The 20,097-nt window shown below is 50.9% G+C and overlaps 1 protein-coding gene across 1 annotated transcript; it reads left to right on the forward strand.

Annotated features, from left to right (window-relative positions):
- The first annotated feature begins 3,526 nt into the window (after window positions 1–3,526).
- On the forward strand, window positions 3,527–13,015 carry KLF6 (KLF transcription factor 6). The gene is given in 4 exon segments (NM_001134353.3): window positions 3,527–3,855; window positions 6,703–7,276; window positions 8,579–8,702; window positions 10,019–13,015. Coding segments are annotated over 4 exon segments (954 nt in total). The 5' UTR covers window positions 3,527–3,651; the 3' UTR covers window positions 10,071–13,015.
- Window positions 13,016–20,097: the final 7,082 nt, after the last annotated feature.

The following is a 20,097-nucleotide window of genomic DNA, read 5'->3' on the forward strand; positions in this document are numbered from 1 at the left end:
TGTGGCTCAGCAGAAACAAACCCGACTAGTATCCATGAGAAGGGGGCTCCAACCCCTGGCCTCACTCAGTGGGTTAAGGATCTGGCATTGCCACAAGCTGCAGTATGGGTCACAGACGTGGCTCGAATCCCACGTGGCTGTGGCTGTGGCTGTGGTGTAGGCTGGCAGGTGCAGCTCTGATTCGACCCCTACCCTGGAAACTTCCATATGCTGCGGATGGGAGCCAAAAAACCCAAATAAGTAAGCAAATAAATAAATAAATAAATGTCGGCAAGATGGAGAAAAGAGAACACTTGCACTTGGTGGGAATGTAAACTGACGCAGCCGCTATGGAAAATGAAATGAGGCTCCTTAAAAGCAAAAATCGGAACTGCCATACGGACCCACCAACTCCACTCCTGGGTATAGATCCAAAGAAAATGAAAACACTAATTTGAAAAGAAACATGCACCCCAATGTTCACAGCAGCGTTATTTACAACAGCCAAGGTATGGAAACTACCTAAGTGTCAATCAATAGATGAATGGGTAAAGATGTGGTAAATATTTACAATGGAAGATTGCTCAGCCACTAAAAAAAAAGAATGAGGCGCTCCCGTCATGGCACAGTGGAAACAAATCCGACTCGGAACCATGGGGTTGTGGGTTCAATCCCTGGCCTCACTCAGCGGGTTAAGGATTCAGAGTCATCATGAGCTGTGGTGTAGGTTGCAGATGTGACTTGGATCTGATATTGCTGTGACTGTGGTGCAGGCTGGCAGCTGTAGCTCCAATTGGACCCCTAGCCTGGGAACCTTGACATGCCACAGGTGCAGCTCTAAAAGCAAAAGCAAGAGAAAAAAAAAAAAAAAAGAATGAAATTTTGCCATTTGTAACAAGATGGATGGACCGGGGAGCGGGGGGGGGGGGGGGGGTTATTATGCTTTGAGAAGTAAGTCAGATAGAGAAAGATAAATACTGTATGTTATCATTTATATACAGGATCTAAAGAAATAAAACAAACAAATTAATATAACAAACCAGAAACAGAGTTACAGATATGGAGAAAAAAATAGTGGTTACCAGCAGGGAGAGGGACAGAGAGAGAAACAAGAAAGGGGTAAGGTTACCAAGAGGTACAAACGAGTATGTATTTAAAAAAATAAGCTACGAGAATGTATCATACAACCCAGGTAATATAGCCCATATTTTATAGTAACTATAAATGGAGTACAATCTTTACAAATTGGGAATCACTATGTAGTACACCTGAAAGGTACATTATATATCAACTATGGGTCGGTCAATACAAATAAAATATTACCCACAGGAAAATAAAAGAATAATTAATTGTCCAAAAGGTAAACGAAAATATTGTAACCACGACTCCCACATGCACTGCACAGAGAGCCAACATGGCATCTTCTCTTGGGCAGTCTCTTCGTCCTTCGACCTAACTCTCCTCCACATGGGCCAGGGTGCTGGCCGTCCCTTGTACACGTAGCAGATTCTTGCTTCCTTTGACCATTGCTGAAAATCATGAGAAAACTCTATCCCTGATACAAGCACACGGTGGGAACTATACCCTAAATAGGACCAGCTGCTGGTCACCAGGAGGTGGGCTCAACCTGAAGATGGTTCAAGGCAAAGCCATTCCTTCCCATTCCTGGAAACTGGACTCAAGGCCCACATCTTCCCCAAGGAGGGCCAGTCACGTGCTTTGTTTCAGGAGGTAAAAGAAGACGGAACACATGCCAACAATCACTTTAATCAGTTCATTATGAGTCATCCTCATAGGCTCTTTAATACAATAGATACACTACGATAATTACCTTTCCTTTGGACTGACAAAAGTCCCACCTAGAATCTTTTAGGCTCATATTCCTGGTACACTCGAGTCTGCTAAACTCTAACATACAAAATCCTCTCAAAATTCTTAAACAGACTTCATTTTTTTTTAAACTTCAAAAGCATGTTCATTAAACTCTATTTTGAAATAAAAGTGAAGGTAGTAGCTGTAATTCAATTTTCTATTTCAAGTTTTAAAAGGCACATTCTACATGTTCTTGGTATTTTTTTCTTGAAATGATCATGGGATATTTCAGTAGATAATTTACATATATTAAAAAAAAAAAAACCCACCTTGAATGTCAGCTTCAACCTAATTTAAACTGTTTACACGCTAAGGAAAAGTCTAGTCGTTAACCTTGGTGAGAGTCCTGGAACCTTCTTGAAATGAGGACTGCCCTGTGGTGACAAGTAAAAGGACACTTTCCAGACCCCAATTCCCACATTTTAGATTCACCTGGGAAGCGTGTTCCAAACACAGTGGCTAGGACAGCCCCTACCCCCAGCTCCTGATTCTGCAGGTCTGGGGCCAAACTCCGGAAAGTGCATTTCTGAAATGTGGGCAACTGGTACCATGCTGTTCTGAGAGCAGTTAAGGCACCCTCATTTTTTGCCCCCTTCATAAGGGGCCCAAATTTTTAAAAGAAAAATGTGGTCTCATAGAATCAAAACAAGCAGGTCCAACGTGGGTCTCCCCAGCCATTCTGATCCTTTCCCTGCAGGTTCCGCAGGCATCTGGGGGCACAGGTGGGTCCCCCAAGTGTGTGTCCTTTCCACGGGAGGGGGGCGGAAGGAGGGAGCTCAGAGGCACGCACCACAGCGGCTCTGGAGCATCTCAGGCCCCTCCCTGCCCACCTTCCTGCCCCGCCACCCCCCCCTCACACACCTGTGGGGATGCTCTGTCCACCACACCTGGGTCGCAGGGGCCAACTTAGGACTGCGGGGTATGGAGCAGGTACAGAAGGGGACTGATGGGGAGGGGTGACAGGAGACAAGGGCGGGGAAGAGGGGGAAGAAAGAAGGGGACGGAAGACGGGGATACAGGGAGGACCGAGAGGGAGGAAGGGACGGCGGGGGCCAGAGAAGGGCAGGTCGGCCCGAGGCTGGAGGGGAGGGGCGGAGGGGACCCCGTCTGGCTCCCCTCAGCCCCGCGGCGGCGCACTGAGCCGCTGAGCCGGGGGCAGGGGACAGGGCCCGGATGACCGGCGTGAGGAACGCGCGGGCCCGGGCTGCGGGGACCAACCCGGGTGATGGGGACGAAGACTGGGACCAGGACGACGGGGGTGCGGGGACCGGGGACGGGACGGAAGGGACACCCGGCTCCCTCGGCCCGGCAGCGGCGCACTCAGCCGCTCGGCCGCGCACCTCCCAGCACCGACTCCTCCGGCGCGCGGCGGCCCGCGCCTTATATACCCTGCTAAAAATAGCCTGCGAAGCCGCTTTCCAATCAGAGCCGGCCGAAGTTCGAATTCAGCCAATGGCGAGGGCTGTGATGGAGAGGCTCGGTCACGCCAGGCGGGGCCGCTGTGAGCCGCCGCCCGCCATTGGCCGAAGCTGACATCATCTTCGCGCAGCCCCCGGGCCAGGCGCGGCGTGATTGGGCGGTGCGATGGGCGGGCGAGGGCGAGTCACGTGGGGAGGGGAGGAGGGGGGCTGGGCGGGGAGGAGGGGAGGCTGGCAGAGGAGCTTTGAATAGGGAAGTTTTGCAGGGGTTACGTTTGCAGTCAGTCCGGTGTTTGCAAATATTGTGTGGGCTCGAGAGTGCGTCTCCGGGCTCCGGCAGGATCCGAACCCGCGGCGCCTAATTGCTGCGCACTGAGTTTGCATGAACTTCCCCGGCGCTGCAGGCACGACTGCTGCGCTCCCGACTCCAGACCGCACACCTCCCTGTTTTTACAACAGCAGTGACTGTCTTTTCCAACCCGACATGGATGTGCTCCCAATGTGCAGCATCTTCCAGGAACTCCAGATTGTGCACGAGACTGGTTACTTCTCGGCGCTGCCCTCCCTGGAGGAATATTGGCAACAGGTAAATAGGAATTTTCGTGGGCCAGGTGCCCCGGTGTGCCGAGGAGGGAGTGCATGCACGCACCGACAGGACGGTGTGTGGTTGGAGGTGCATTTCTTCTTCTTCTTTTTTTTTTTTTTTTTTTTTTTTAGTGGTTTGGGCAAATTTTTTTAAATTAAAATAATTAGTCCTAAAACGTACTTCTCCTGCCTCCGGTGAGGAAGGCACTTTAAAGAGGCCTTTACGGCGTGGAGCGGAGTTGACATTTGAGTGGGGCGCAGCAGCGCTTGGTCACTCCGAGTGTTTTTGCCCGTTTCTGGGGCTTATGAACTACCAGCTCCGGAGGGCAGACCCAGCTCCGCGGCCTGATCCCGGCCCCAGCCCTTGGCAGAAGTTTGGTGCTTGTACCAGCTCCAGACTCCACAGCTGGATCTGGTCATATGAACTTGCATGGACTGCCAAGGGTGTTGTTGTTGTTGTTGTTGTTTTTAAGGGATTTTGTTTTTGTTTTGCTTTTTGGTGTTTGTATGTAGAGGTGGTTTTTTGGTTTTGTTTTGGGTTTTGTTTTGTTTTGGTTTTTTTTTTAATTAAGAATTAAACCAGCAGAACATCCGCCAGCTCCTTTTCTCTAGCAGGCCATTTTCAATTTCTTAACCTTCTTTGGAATCCTTACGATTTGCCTCCATCTGCCTTGTTTTTCTTACCTGTTTCTTTCTTTGACCAGAGAAAGAAAAAAAAAAAGAAAGAAAGAAAGAAAAAAAAAACAGTGTTTGCACAAACAGTGACTTATCAGTCATATGACAATGAGCCGGTCCGTATTGCTTCAAGTCTGAGTTTGGGAAGAAGAGCCTGTTTCCGGCATTTTTTAGTGGGTCTGGAATTTGGGGCATTGGACATTTGAGAAACTTAATTTTTCCCCTTCTGATTCATTGGGATTGCCTGGAGGGAGGGAGATTCTGACACTTGTCCCATTGTCTTTAAAGGGTGGAAGGAGGTTTGGGGTTGTCTCTACCCTACGAGGCTGTTGGCTTTTTGTCACAAAGTGAATTAGCAGATCAGATATATTCCATGGGTTTCAAAGCCTAGAAGGCTTTTAGGGGAGATGAAATGCAAAGTGTTACAACCTTCACACGCCTGCTTAATTGTCGGCAGCCCTCTCCTGCCTCCCTCTCCCTCCCTGCTTTTCCTCCTAAAGAAGCAGCTTCCTAGGACGTGATTGAAATTGATCTAAGTAGTTTCCTTGGGCATTTGGGATTTGGGCCACAAGCCAGGCTGAGCTCTCGGTCGCCTTCAGAGGCTTTTAAACTCTCCGAGAGCGAGCTTCGTTCTGGTCCCCAGTGCTCCTCAGCATAATGGAGATTTTAAATTAGCCAGATGATTAAAGTTTAACAAGATCTCAATAAACGTGCTTTCCTTTTTCTCTGGAACATCCATACGCTATCTTGCTGTCTCTCCTCGGAACACTCTCCTATGCTTTGTTAACCCAGACGTCTCATTTTAGGGGTAACGCCGAAAACAATGCCGGTTTCCCCCCTAAAATCCGCCCCCCCAGCTCCTGCTTGCTATGTGACTAATCGGGGGAGGGGGAAGGGTATGTGCTATATTCTGAGAGCAGCCACACTGCTAAGTAAGCAAGCAGGGAGCCCTCTGAGTGGGCTTTGCTTGTCCTGAAAATGATTTGCTCAAGAGAGCCGAGTTTTTGGTAGAAATGTAAATCTGTAGAATTGCAGTAATATAGACAGCCTTATATGGCCATGCAGGCAGTTGATCCTGGTGAAGATAAGGGCAGACATAATTTAATCCTAAAATGTTTCCTACCGTTTTTCTTTTCCAGTGGCTAGAAAGTTTGAGATGGTGGGGAGAGGGGATGCTGGTCTCTCGGCAGTTGTAGCTTCTGGAAAGGTTGGTTGTGGGGATGGGGGGGGCACTCTGTCCATGACACACTGCATGTATATTTGAACCGGGTCCTTTTTGGCTGCTGGTCAGAATTTCGAAAGGAAGTCTCCTTTGGCATTGCGTGAAAGAAATAGAGTGATGACTCATACAGTTGTACTCTCGGCCAGTAGATAAAGTTCTTGTCCATTGTGGGACTCCCAGCGGGCCGGGAGGAGTTTCCCCTCCTGCATCCTTTTCAAAAGCAGATGGCCATTCGGGAATGACTTCTCCACTCCTGCTGTTGTTTTCCTCTGACCACCGAGGAAGTCATTTTAAGTTGTGTGCACGCCCAGCCCTGCACCGGGGAGTGGCTTCTGGGGAAGCCAGCTCGGTCTGGGCTCCGCGGGGAACGGGTGGTTTCTCTGCAGCTCCGTGGAGGCTCCTGACCCTGGGCCGTCCGCTAGCCGCGTCCCTCTCGCTGAGGGACCCTGTGCTGTCAGCTCTGGCTTCAGAGGGAGACACATGCCCTGTCAGAGCGCTGTGTTGGGTGCCGCACAGCCTCCGTCTGTGTTTGTGGAAGGAGAAAAGCTGGGCTCCCCAGATGCACACGGTTCTCCAGACTGTCAGACAATCCGGTTAAACCTGTCGGGTGGGGGGGCTGTCTGAGGCTGGCTTTCTTTGTGTGGTTTACAGAAACGCAGTAGCAACGTCAACACTATAACTCTAACGAAAACCGGCTCGTGCCCACCACCCCTTGTGGCCACTGGTCCAACCTGAGGAAGCAGGGGGAGGCTTCCCTCCGGTTTTTCCTCTGAATTACAGCCATTCCTAGAAACAGCTTCCCTCTCCCTCCGCTAAAGACATGGATTCTTGTAGTGAGAAGGCCGCAGTGCATCTGCCCTTGACTCCTGCATGTTTTTGGAAATGTGCTTTCGGTTCCGTTTTTGGTCGCCGTCACAATCACGTGCCTCCTTGTGGTTCCTTTTCGCACAGACCTGCCTGGAGTTGGAGCGTTACCTCCAGAGCGAACCCTGCTATGTGTCAGCCTCTGAAATCAAATTCGACAGCCAGGAAGACCTGTGGACCAAAATCATCCTGGCGCGGGAGCAAAAGGAGGATGCGGACCTGAAGATGTCCTCCAGCGCCCCCGAGGATGCTCTCAACAGCCCCGGCTTTGGCTACAACCTGGAGACCAACAGCCTGAACTCGGACGTGAGCAGCGAATCGTCCGACAGCTCCGAGGAGCTGTCCCCCACCACCAAGTTTACCTCCGACCCCATCGGCGAAGTTTTAGTCACTTCGGGGAACCTGAGCTCCTCCGTCACCTCCACGCCCCCTTCTTCGCCAGAACTGAGCAGGGAGCCGTCTCACCTGTGGGGCTGTGTGCCCGGCGAGCTGCACCCGCCGGGGAAGGCGCGCAGCGGGACTGCGGGGAAGCCAGGCGACAAGGGCAGCGGGGACGTGTCCCCGGACGGCCGCAGAAGGGTGCATCGGTGCCACTTTAACGGCTGCCGGAAAGTTTACACCAAAAGCTCCCACTTGAAAGCACATCAGCGCACCCACACAGGTCAGTCCCGGCCACTGGCGGGCGCCGCTGAACCGCACCAGCCCTGGGAGGGGGCCTGGGCTCCACGGGAGGCTGTCAGAGCAGACACATCCTCAGTTCCTCCCTTGCCCCCAAAGAGTTGGGCCTCTGGGGAGGACAAAGTAGGCCCTGAAAGACTGGACATGAGTGCCCCGTGAATGCTGGTCGCTTTCAGATCAGGCCAACGAGGTAAATCACACACCCCATCCCCCCACCCCCCCACCCTCTCCGGCCATGCCCATCCACAGCGTCCAGGCACAGTGTCACGTGGCGATGCCTCTGATTTGGGGAAGTGAGACTCAGGGGTTGGGACAGTGGGGAGCACGGCAGTGCTGAGCCGGGTCCATCGACTCTGTGCAAAGCCGTCTCCACCAGTGGGCACTTAGAATTCCTCAGTGTATCATGCTGCCTCCGTCTCCTGCTACCGGTTTTAAAACCTAAGAATAACTTCTTAACGAACCATCACAATCAAATTACCATGACCATCTAGGATAACTGGTGAAGAATCGCAGACATTTTCGAGCTGGAAGGGGCCTTAGAGACGAAGGCATGCAAACTCTCAGGTTACCAGTAATGAGAGAGTCTCTGAGCCCCTGAGTCAGGATCCTGAAACAGCTCAAGGCAAAGCCCGGATCGGGGCCAGGGTGCCCGGGAGCCAGGCCCCTGCCTGACAGCACACTCACCCCTGGCTGTGGCAGATTTTTAAAAATATCCTCAGTAGCACTCTTAGTGGCTTCGTATTTGCGATCTGGCCAGGGGACGAAGTGGACTAGGTTTCTGGTTGTCATTTAGAAAGTGCTTTGAAGGCCTTGAAGTGGGGTTTCCCAGAAACCCATGACCTCAGTTTTGGAGAAATGTAGTTTCCCGGAGGAAACTACAGAGCCTCACTCCGCAGGGAGGTGAGTAAGGAACCAAATAAGCACTTGGGATAAACCGTTTCCATGGAGAAAGCAGCAAACCCCCGGCCTGGCCAAGGCTGTGGGTCCAGTGGGCTGACACATCACCTCGGAAGTATTTCTCCATCCGAGTAAGTGTCGTTCTCACACGTTAACTCTGATGACGGTTCCGGGGCCCTGCCAGGCCCGGGTCCCTTCCACTGTGCTTGGAGGCCCAAGGCCAGGTCCGGAGAGCTGCCCGTTCCCCTGTGAGCCTGGCGCCCAGCCTTAGTCGAGGGGTACGCCGAGGCCCAGGCCATGGCCCCGCACTGCTCTCCCCCCGGCGCCTGTTCCCACCGCTCACCCTTCAGTGAATTCATGGCCTGCTTGTCGTGTGCTCTCTTCCCAGGAGAAAAGCCTTACAGATGCTCATGGGAAGGGTGTGAGTGGCGTTTTGCAAGAAGCGATGAGTTAACCAGACACTTCAGAAAGCACACTGGTGCCAAGCCTTTTAAATGTTCCCACTGTGACAGGTACGTGCGTGACTTGCAGGGGGCGAGGGTGCTGTCCCCGCAGTGGAATCAGCAGGCGTTGGCATTTCCATTTTCAGCCCAGGACTTTTTGAAAAGACTCGAATATGCCACTTGTCCGAGTTAGGGAGAACCGTGTCATTCATCTCTCTGAAGACTGGCCCTCTTACAGCTTTCAAATGTGAAGTCTGGGCAGTGAAATCAGGTGACATTCCAAGGAGCTGGGGGAGACCGCTTCATGTATCCTCCCATCACTTGGAATTTCCTGCCCCTGCGTGTGGATGGGGGTGACTCAGCGTGAAGAGAGAGCTTAGGTCCGGGCGTGCGAGCAGCAGGCCTGTGGCTGGAGGGGCAGGAGGCCTGTCACCAGTGGGGCAGCAGGCCTGTGGCTGGAGGGGCAGGAGGCCTGTCACCAGTGGGGCAGGAGGCCCGTAACCAGTGGAGCAGGAGGCCTATGGCTGGAGGAGCAGGAGGCCTGTAACCAGTGGGACAGCAGGCCTGTGGCTGGAGGGGCAGGAGGCCTGTAACCAGTGGGGCAGGAGGCCTGAGGCTGGTAGGGCAGGAGGCCTGTCACTGGAGGGGCAGGAGGCCTGTCACCAGTGGGGCAGGAGGGACAGGAGGCCTGTCACCAGTGGGACAGCAGGCCTGTGGCTGGAGGGGCAGGAGGCCTGTCACCAGTGGGGCAGCAGGCCTGTGGCTGGAGGGGCAGGAGGCCCGTAACCAGTGGGACAGCAGGCCTGTGGCTGGAGGGGCAGGAGGCCTGTGGCTGGAGGGGCAGGAGGCCTGTGGCTGGAGGGGCAGGAGGCCCGTAACCAGTGGAACAGCAGGCCTGTGGCTGAAGGGGCAGGAGGCCTGTGGCTGGAGGGGCAGGAGGCCTGTAACCAGTGGGACAGCAGGCCTGTGGCTGGAGGGGCAGGAGGCCTGTAACCAGTGGGGCAGGAGGCCTGTGGCTGGAGGGGCAGGAGGCCTGTAACCAGTGGGCCAGGAGGCCTGTAACCAGTGGGACAGCAGGCCTGTGGCTGGTAGGGCGGGAGGCCTGTCACTGGAGGGGCAGGAGGCCTGTAACCAGTGGGGCAGGAGGCCTGTAACCAGTGGGACAGCAGGCCTGTGGCTGGAGGGGCAGGAGGCCTGTAACCAGTGGGGCAGGAAGCCTGTAACCAGTGGGCAGGAGGCCTGTCACCAGTGGGGCAGGAGGCCTATGGCCGGAGGGGCAGGAGGCCTGTCACCAGTGGGGCAGGAGGCCTATGGCCGGAGGGGCAGGAGGCCTGTGGCTGGAGGGGCAGCAGGCCTAACCTCTGGGACCCCGTTTCTCCCTGCAGGTGTTTCTCCAGGTCCGACCACCTGGCCCTGCACATGAAGAGGCACCTCTGAAGGGGCGGAGCGGCGACTCCTGCGAGCTAAAAAGGCTTCCAGGCTGAGACGGCCGAGGAAGGAGGGTGCGTGTTCCAGCCGAAGCCATTTTGCACCCTACCCGGTCGCCTCCAGGACCCACTGGGAAGGTCTCGCGAGGGCGGAAACGTCGTGTCGGAAGCGGCAGAGCACCCGTGGTGTGTGGTGTTTGGGTGGCCCTGGCCTCGCCACGGGTCCCATCTTCCGAGTGGTCCCTAAGCCTTTGCCGTGAGCATGTGCACTGAGAATGGTAGTGGTTGGGTGGGCTGTACGTGGAGGGTCTCCCACGGACTGTGTGATGGGGCGAGTCCTTTCCCTTGCGAGGCTGCAAGAGAGACAAAAGCGTCGTTTGAATGTTTTGTGTGTGAGGCGTGTTCCCTGAGATGAGGAGTTGACCACCAATCATTTCCTGGGGGAGGGGGGGGGGTGTCTGCGCCTTAGAGGGAAAAATAGAAAAAGAAAAAAAGAAGGGGAGCTGTGGAGGGACGAGTGGGCGGGCAGGACCCCCGAGTGGCGAGTGGGTGTGGGGAGGGCCCCCCCCGCGAGGCGGGAGAACTTGGGTGTCCAGCTACGACACGTGCCATGTGTGAAGTGAGTAGCATCTGCTCCTCGCTGCGACAGAGTTCATTCGTTACCCGTTGTATAAGCTGTGTATCTACAAATATAACACATTGATAACTTTTCCTTATAAGACAAGAGTAATGCATGGTCTGGGGAATTATCTGCTTTTCCATTTTTTAAAAAAAATCAGGACTACGGTTTTGATTCCAGTTCACTGAGCAGCTACGATAGGATCGGTCGAAGTCGGCGGCCCCTCGCCATCCGGGCCTTTTCGGTTTGGAACACCCCCCTTCCAGAAAGGCGTTGGGCAGCGTAAGACTGTTTTTTAAATGGTTCCGAATTGAATTACCTTTTTGGAGAATTTCGTGATGCCCTGGGAAGACATTGGACACTGCTGGGTGTCCCGGGCCCGAGGGCTGGGAGTTGCTGGTCTGACGCCACGTCAGACTCAGACCCCCACATTTTTCTCAGTTGGGTGGATGAAACCACTAAAGCTTAGAAACTGTTTTCTCATGCAGCTAAGTTTCTCTTATTTATGCCTTGAGGACTAACTTCTGGTTTTCTAGCTGTTAATGCACTGTAGATCTTAATAATGGTGCCTTATGCAAGCGGCCCCTTATGCGGGGGTCTTATACAGGGGTATGGGTGATGCATGCTTTATTAAGGCTCTTTTTTCACCTGGCTTTGTACTGTATCGATAAATAACACAGAAAAAAATCTCTTTGAGGTCCTCCTTCACAAAGTCACGTAAACGAAAACCCCCCAAACGAGTCAGTATTTACTCCATAGTTTAGGCAACTTGACTGTCAGTGTTACAGTGGAAAACACGTGATAATTGGAAAATCAGACCATTTCTGCCACCGTGAGACTTTCATATAGACTTTGCACAACGATTGTATAGCTCATACACCGGCTGTGTTTAATATGTAACATTTTCACATGTATAAAAGATACAGACGTTTAAAAACAATGTATTTGCTTAAAAGGCACAAGTTTCTCGCATATCTATGTAGCTATCTGTTGGTAACAGAAAGTCTATTACTCTTTTCCTAAACTGGGCGAAATTCTTGTGTATGTGTATTTGTGCGTATACTATGTGTATGTGTGTGTGTGTGTGTGTGTGTGTGTGTGTATACATATATATATAGATAATATATAAATATTTTTTTAAGGAGAAATTAGAATGGTTAGCTAGAAAATTCCACAGCCTATGAAGACATACTTCAAAATGGCCATAAAGGAGATAAAAATGAAAACTGTAACTTTGAAAAAGGCTTTATCTTTAATTTAACGATTTGCTACAGGCTATTGGCATCAAGTCTATTCTAGACTGCCAGCTTGTTCATCACAATTGGCAGGTCTGGATGGGGTACCTTTGGCCGTTCAGAACTGGCATGAACGGAACACTAGCCCACTGGTTGCTCTCAGACACACCAAGTTTTGATTTTGAATGTCAACCTTATTGAAGATCTAACCTAAGAGTAAGCTAATCACAGGGATTCTTTTTTAGAGCACTTTTTATGCAGATGAAGCTATTTTTTCCAGCACATAGATTCTTCCAGGTTTTCCAACGAGTAATTTCCCCGAATTGGCATACCGCAGTCTGGACAGCTGACTCTTCATCCAGCTGCTGGCTTGTGGGTGTGGAGCTTTTCTTTATATATATTTATATATATATATATATATATACACATATGAGTCTGGCTGGGCTGGTATTTTGTTTGATCTTCCTGGAAATGAGCAACGGTGACAGCTCACATAACTGGTTTTTTTTGGGGTTTTTTTTGTTGTTTGTTTTTTGTTTTAATCTGGGCTGATGGATACTTACTAAAGAATTCATTTCATTTTGCTGAGGGGAAAATGCACTTTTCTTTTGGCAGTTCCATATCCAGCCACTTGGTTTGCTGGATTTGGGAAAACTCCTTTTTTGGCCCTGCTGTGTGCTTAGCCATAACAATTCCATTAAGCAAGAAGGTAAACAAAAGACAAAAAAAAAAAAAAATCTTGCACTGGCTTGTCTCACTTACGAAACACCGTGAAGTGGTTTGATTGGGTGGGGCTGGGTGCCATGTATGTCCATGCCTGTAATTTTCATAATAAGCAAAGTACATAAAGAATTACATTCTGTTCAGGTGATAACTGAGCCTCAATCAAGCAGAAACTTTTTGCTTGACATTAAAAAAAATTTCTATTAGTGAAATTTCTTTTTTTTTTTTTGAAGCACCCTGTTATCTAAAGAATCTTTGTAAGATTTTTGTAAAATTTTGTTTTACAAGATTTTATTTGAAATTGTTTTTTGCAAGATTGTTATATTTCTGTATGAATGTATTTTTTATTGGAATAACATAAAAGAATTCTTATCAGCATCTTGAGTCTGGTTGTTTTTTTGTCATGGGGGGTGGGGTGGGTGTTGAAACAAATTCCTGCGCGATTAATCACCAGACTCCTCCTTGGGAAAGCTTCCTTGTGCAGAGGGAGAGCCCTTGGCCTGCCTTCCCTCCCTCCTGCTCGGCTAGCAGCCGCTCCTGGCAGCAGAGGGGGAAATAGGAGCCCGGCTTGCCTGCCCTGATGAGCCTTGAATGCTCTTCTCCAGGGCCTGGCCACCGGGCTTTGGGGCACAGGAGGAAACACTTGTTGTTCTTCATCTTCCTGTCACTCCGGCCAGGGGAATAAATCGCAGAGGCATCCGCAAAATATGAAACAAACCCCTCCCTTTCTCTTCCTCATGCTCCCGCAGCCCTGTTCCACCGAGGCAGTGGGGGCCAGTCGGCCTGCCTTCCCCGACCTGGCCCGCACACCTGGCCGAGATGTCACCCAAGAGGGTGACAGGACAGAGTTGGGACCGCAGGCAGGCGGTTTCCCTGCCTCGATCCACTGCCCCACCGCATCACCACCAGCTTCTCTGGTCAGTCCTGCAAAACGGGGCAGAAGATAAAGGGTTGTTTACCTGATCCCCAGATTTTTTTGTTTTTCTCTCAAGGCAAATGGGATGCATTAAATGGAGAGTTTGTTTGAAAATTAAATAGCTTCAGGTTCTCTAGAAATGTGTCTCATGAGCAGCATCAGATTTTAGTTTTACTGCATAAGCGGGGGTCTCTCTGTGCCCATGTTATGTTCAGATCGTGTTAAGCTCATCAGTAGCGACAGGATAGAATCAATGAATGCTTTCTAGAAGGGGCCGGAGGAAATTAGGGGATGAGCTTCTTCAGCTTGGCACACGTTTAAGGAAGTTCTCCGTGTTTGGTTCTGAAAGGCCCACTGCCTTCATTTCCCTGCATGAGCAGAGCTTGCAGGAGCTGCTTTTAATTTTATAGGCCAGGAGGGGACGTTTAAGTGTGTCCCCGGATGAGGAATGTTAAGTAACTTTCTTTCTAGAACTACAGTAAAAATATCAGCCCTGTGAAAGGAGCTGGGGTGTGGGAGGGTGCAGGAGGCAGATGCAGTTTTTGCCAGGACTCCTGGGTGTGTGGTGCTCCGAGAAACATGTCAGGCTGCGTAACAGTTGCACTGCCCTGACCGGAGGGCTAAGTCAAGGCCTGACGCTGCCTTCCCGGCTGCTGGGACGACCGGAGCACTTCGTCCTGCGACGGCTGTGCCACCAGCTCAGCAATGTTCAAATAAGGCCACCAGCAGAACCGCCACGCGAGGAGGCAGCTGTGAACCCAGGATAAATATGCAAGTCCGGACATCTTCAGGCTGCCCCGACCGCATTCGTGAACCCCAGCTCCAAGGCAGGGTGGGTTCCCGCTGGCACTAGCTGGGCGCTGGTGGACATCTGCACCCGACCTCAGCCTTCTTCTGGCTAAAGTATTTGGGGCGAGGTCACATGTCCAGCGTTTTATATAGCACTACAATTCTGCGGTCTGGAGGATGGGGCCGACTTGAAATTACATGTTCACCCGCCTTGGAATGCTCGGTTCGGATCTGGCAAGTTTGCCCCGTTGGTACAGTAGAAGCTATTGTTGGGGAAACGGCTCTGACTTAGAGTGGAGGGCAGAATGCTCTCAGATGGCCCCTGTAATTATAGGCAAGTTATGTAGCATTCGGTGCTTTACAGCGTACCATTTTTTTTTTTTTTTAAACTAAAAAACAAAACAAAAAAAGCAGCACTTTGAATAGTGCCGCGGTAGCCGATGCCGCTCTGGAGTCTCTCCGGTCCTGCCGGCTCGCCGTCCTCCTCCCCACATCGCGGCGGACCTGTGAGCTCAGAGGGCGCGGAGGCAATGGGAGGAGGGTTGTTTACCTGTGTATTTTAATTGCTATGGAGAGAGAGCACACCTTCACATGCACCTCCCTTCGGAGGTTTCAGTCTTGTGCCACCAGGAGCTATGTGTTTGTAACCACCCTCCTTCTCAACCAGAACTGCTCCCCTCCCCAAACGGGGGGATATTGGCGAGCTCCTATGCCTTGACTACCAGTGGTTATATATCCGTGACTCTGTGTGTGTTTATATATAGATCATTTCCTAGGGTACGCCACATGGCAGCTTTTGGCCCCATTTCCCAGGTGAGGAATACCGAGGCATCACGGAGGTAAGCGGCTTTCTCCCGCTGGCTCAGCAAGGAAACTGCAGGCTACACATCCACCTCATGTCTCTCAAGTGCCAGAACCAAGGCTTTAACCAGCACCCAACGCTGCTTCTGTCTCACCCAAGTTCTCGTGAGAGCCGTCTGCTCGTTCTGCTGGGTTCGCCTTAAAATGAAGTTGCGCTTATGAGATGGAGACAGAACTTTCTTATAATTCAGAAGCACTAAAGCTATAAACTGTGCTGTAATCCTAAGCAAACAAAAGTAACCATTTTGAATTGCTTTCAAGATATGAGACAGATGGCGTGTTCTTATTTTTAATGTTTAAGAAGACAGAGAAAGCAGTTGGGGATGTGACATCCTGCATTAATTGGCAAGCATCACCTCCTGCACGTAGTTAAGACACAAAGAGAGGCAAATTAGGTCCATGCATCACACAAACGAGGCAGTACAACAAAGTGTGTTTAACTAGATTTATTTTATAACATGGCCTCTCTGTTTCACTCTCAGTAATTTTAATGAGAATTCTCTAAATGACTGTGCATGAAAAGAGAAAGGGATGAGAAGGAATCCGGGTCCCACACGTCCCCAGAGGAGCCTCGCTGGGCTGAGCGGTCACTGCAGAGTTTTCAATAAAAGGCATGTTCAACTAGAAGGCCCATGGTCACTGTAAGTCTCTCCAAACTCGAGTTGCTAAGCCTTGCATTGACTTCCCTTTATGTAATCGGGCCAAACGAAAAAAAAAAAAAAAAAAAAAAAAAAAAAAAAAAAGACATCATATGATCTGGAACTCTTCCTTAAATGAGGAGCCCCCACTCCAAAGCTGCCATGCACAAAGAGTGGCTACATTTTCTAAAGGCTTAGCTACTTAGATAATGGATAATGTTCCCCGTGCCACATCAGTCAGCATTTCCCAAGGCTTTGTGTTGCTTGATCCCCAAGCGCATGTCCCGCTGACCTGCATGTATCGACTAAGCCCAGTTGGGTTCCCCTCGATTTCTTAAGTTTCACGTTAGCACATTTCACCGTGGTTGTGCAAGACTTCCTTCCAGATGTGCAAGCAAGGTGATGACAAGCACAGGCTCTATCAGTTAACTCACCGTAAAAGCAGGAGGCACTACTGGGCGTCATTTTTCTGCCAGGTGGGCGAGATGGGACGGCGGTGGCACCGAGGGGGCGTAGGAGGGCTGTAAATGGCACATACCCTCTATCCCCTTCCAATGGGAATTCCAGAGCGTCTTCACTGTCGCCTTCCTCTTCAGATGCACAATTTACCATCGTCCCCCAAATAGATCATTTACTCACAAGCTCAAAAGCTAGAGCAAGCTGACGCACCAGGAGCTGTGTGTGAGTGTGCGCGCGCGCACGTGTGTGAACTGTAAAAATGTAACTCTCCATGGTAAAATTGCTTTGGGGTAACATTGCGATTTATAAATCATTCAGTTAAAGTAGAGAGAATATCCATGTTCACTCAGACAGAAAACACTGACCTGTAAAGAAGCAGTGGTGAGTATCTGTCATTAGGCTCCATCAGAAGACAGAGAGGAGGCAGCAGGAGCCACCGAGAGCACTGGACGTGCAGGACAGTGGGGCTGCCCCAGTGGTGTGTCCCTTTGAGCTGAACGACTTGAACAGATGCTCAGGGAGACCAGGAAAGGCTGCCTTTGCTGACTGGACCAGCAGCCCATGAAGATGGGCCCTTGGCACGTGCCACCTCTCTCTGCGTTTCTCCAACCAGTGATGTAGCCTGCTCACACCTGAGTGTGTCAGGAGGAGGAAACTGGGGACAGGGTCAGTTTAGGGGGGTTAACAGAGGAAGGCGCTCCAGCGGCCTCTGGTTCATCATTAATCCGTGTCGGCCCACCCTCGGAGCTTCCTGCGCTTAGGGGAAGAAGAACGTCTGTTCGAGGGACCAGCAGCAGCAACACCGGAAGATCAGAAACCTGTGCGAGAGCCTGGGAAGTTCGTCAGAGGCTGGAGCCTTTCTTTAAGTTGTGACTTTCCTTGGAAGGTTTAACAATAGCCCAGACTAGGGGTTTTGGAATTTTTTTTTTTTTTTTTTTTTTTTTTTGTCTTTTGTCTTTTTGTTGTTGTTGTTGTTATTGTTGCTATTTCTTGGGCCGCTCCCGCGGCATGTGGAGGTTCCCAGGCTAGGGGTCGAATCGGAGCTGTAGCCACCTGCCTACGCCAGAGCCACAGCAACGTGGGATCCGAGCCGCGTCTGCAACCTACACCACAGCTCACGGCAACGCCGGATCCTTAACCCACTGAGCGAGGCCAGGGATGGAACCCACAACCTCATGGTTCCTAGTCGGATTCGTTAACCACTGCGCCACGACGGGAACTCCTGGAATTTTTTAAGGGAATGCTACGAACTGTACTTGCAAAGACAGGACATTGGCCTGATCACGTTCTGGGGAAGCAAAGATGCACCTTCTCACATGAAACTCACAAGTAAAAGAACGGCTAACGCATGGCTCTGAGATGGTCACTTAGAACCCTTTAAGCGTCCTCTGTCTCATCTCCAAAATGGGAATAATAGGAATGTTGCAAGACTGTTGAGTAGTTCCCACTGTAGAGCCAGTGTGATAAGAATCTGACGATAGTGGCTCAGGTCTCTGCAGAGGCACAGGATTGATTCCCAACCTGGCACAGTGGGTTGAGTATTGGACGTCGCCGCAGAGGTCCGCCCCTGAGGTTCAGACTCCACCCCTGGTCTGGGAACTTCCTTCTGCCTAGAGTGAGGCCAAAACATTGAAAAAAGAAATGTTGAAAGATTAGAGATAAGGTATGTAGGGATCAAGCTACTATTATCATTGTGTGGTGGATATTTATTTCTCACTCAGGAAAATAATTTCTGTCTTCCTGTTGAATTTGTTTAAAAATAGAATTTAAAAAACACCGTTAGGAAAAGTCAGTCATGTTCAGTTTTCACAACGTAATTTTCCAGTAAATTCAGCGAAGGACAGGCTAGCCTTTATGCTGTATTTTTATGATCAATAAAGCAGTTTCCTCTCTAAATGCCGCTGTATTACTGAAATCTTACAGGAAGGAAGTTCTGCAAGTCTTTGAGTAAAATGCTTTCCTGTCAAAAGCTGTGAACACTCTGACCAATGGCAGAATCGAATTGACCAACAGGTTCAATGAGTTGAGTTCACAGTGTTTTTGACAAATGGCAAAGGACCCAGAAGTCCCAGTTGTTTTCAGCAGCGGCTGTAAATTCTGAGATGGGGCCAATTCTTCTGAATCAGGTGTACTGTGCTTGGCTGGCTGTTGAACCACTGTCTCCTCGTGGTCCTCTGGAATTATTGCATTATTTAACTTATTACATTCTTGCTAATTAAATGGATTCTGAGCATGGAATACCTCATACGCAGCCAAGTATCTGCCCTGATGCTAGAAGCCACCTTAATTTGGCATACATTCCATCCGGTTAAAATTCCTGTGCTTACCTTCAGATACACTTGAAGGTTTCTATTCTTTGTCGTGTTTTTAGTTCACTGGTGTTTGTCTGGTTGCTTCTTTTTTATTTTTAACACCCATGTTCTTATGAGCATAACTCCCATGAACGAGCATTCTGCGCCTGGAAGGTCCTTATCGTCTGAGAAACTATCATGTGTTTGCGGAGGTTTGGTTTTGCTTTGGTGTTGTGTTGTGTATGAAGCAATCTCACTGGCCATTTCCTTTGACAGATAAGCCCTGGGATAATCGGACACCGGCCGCGCGTGCACGCGATGCTAGGTGACACAGCCGCCGGCCCGCTGGTGGGGACGACTCTCATTCGGCGAGCAGGGCAGCCATCGCCGTTCCCGCCGTGCAGGGCATAGCACCGGTCCACCACCTGACGACGGTCAGGGGGAGGCGGAGCCAGAGATGAAGCCAACCCACCTCTTCACTCAGAACAGGTTTTGTTTTGCCCTCTGTTCATTTCTCCAGTTAGATGCTACCGCAGCCTCAGGCACTTCTGTGTAAGGTAGGGGCTGAATCCATGTGCGGTCCATGGCAAGGCCATCACCTTCTCAGGCCACCCATAGCACAGCAGCTCCCCAGGAGCCCGCGAGGGGTATCGGAGGCAAGGGCCATGCTCCTGGCACTCACTCATTCGTTCACTCACGCATTCATTCACTCATTCATTCATTCACTCACACATTCATTCACTCATTCATTCACACATTCCCTCATCCATTCACTCACTCACTCAACAGTTAGAGGGTCCGGTGAGGTGCCGGCCACCTTGCTAGGAGTCCTGCCACCTTCCAGGGGAGCAGATGACCAAGTCCTGACACTTTTCCTCAAACCTTATCTTATACACTGACCCTACCACCCACCTCCCAGGCCCCTCCAGCCCCTCCGGCCACAGAGAGTCCCCTTCTCTGAGACCCGTCCTCTGCTTCCGGGTTACCGCCTTAGATACCCAGTGAGAAGTAACTTTCTCTCCTTTCCGATGCTCGGCTGGAGACTGGACCTCTTAAAGCAAAGCGAGCCGTACGTGGGCCCCGCACACAAGTCACGCCGCTGTACATCACACATCTTGATAATGGCAGTGAACTACAGCGGCCCTTCACCATCACCCTCAGCCTCCCCCGAGGACCCACTGGTTCTAACCCACCCTGCCAACAGGACCCCGGGGCCCCCATCTGGCCACACGGCCCGGCCTCGCTGTTGGGAATCATACCAGCCACCTGCCCTGAGCCCTACTCACCACCAGGCACCCAGGATGCATCCGAATGGGATACAAACATCCTGATTTACATTCAGACCCAGCCCATCCTTCCCAAGATGGAATGTGTTTTAGAAACGGACGAAAGAGCCTCCCACGGCCTTCTCTGCACTCGGGAATCTGGATCCATCAAGCCTCTTCTCTAGGCTTCTTTATACCCCTCTCTCTCTCTCTTCCTCTTCCTCCACCTTCTCTTCTTGTT

Source organism: Sus scrofa, chromosome 10 (genome assembly GCF_054392235.1).
Source record: "Sus scrofa isolate SSC_HxYL_T2T_F1_AM1 chromosome 10, Sscrofa_HxYL_maternal_Yorkshire_Landrace_v2.0, whole genome shotgun sequence".
Classification (NCBI taxonomy): Eukaryota; Metazoa; Chordata; class Mammalia; order Artiodactyla; family Suidae; genus Sus; species Sus scrofa.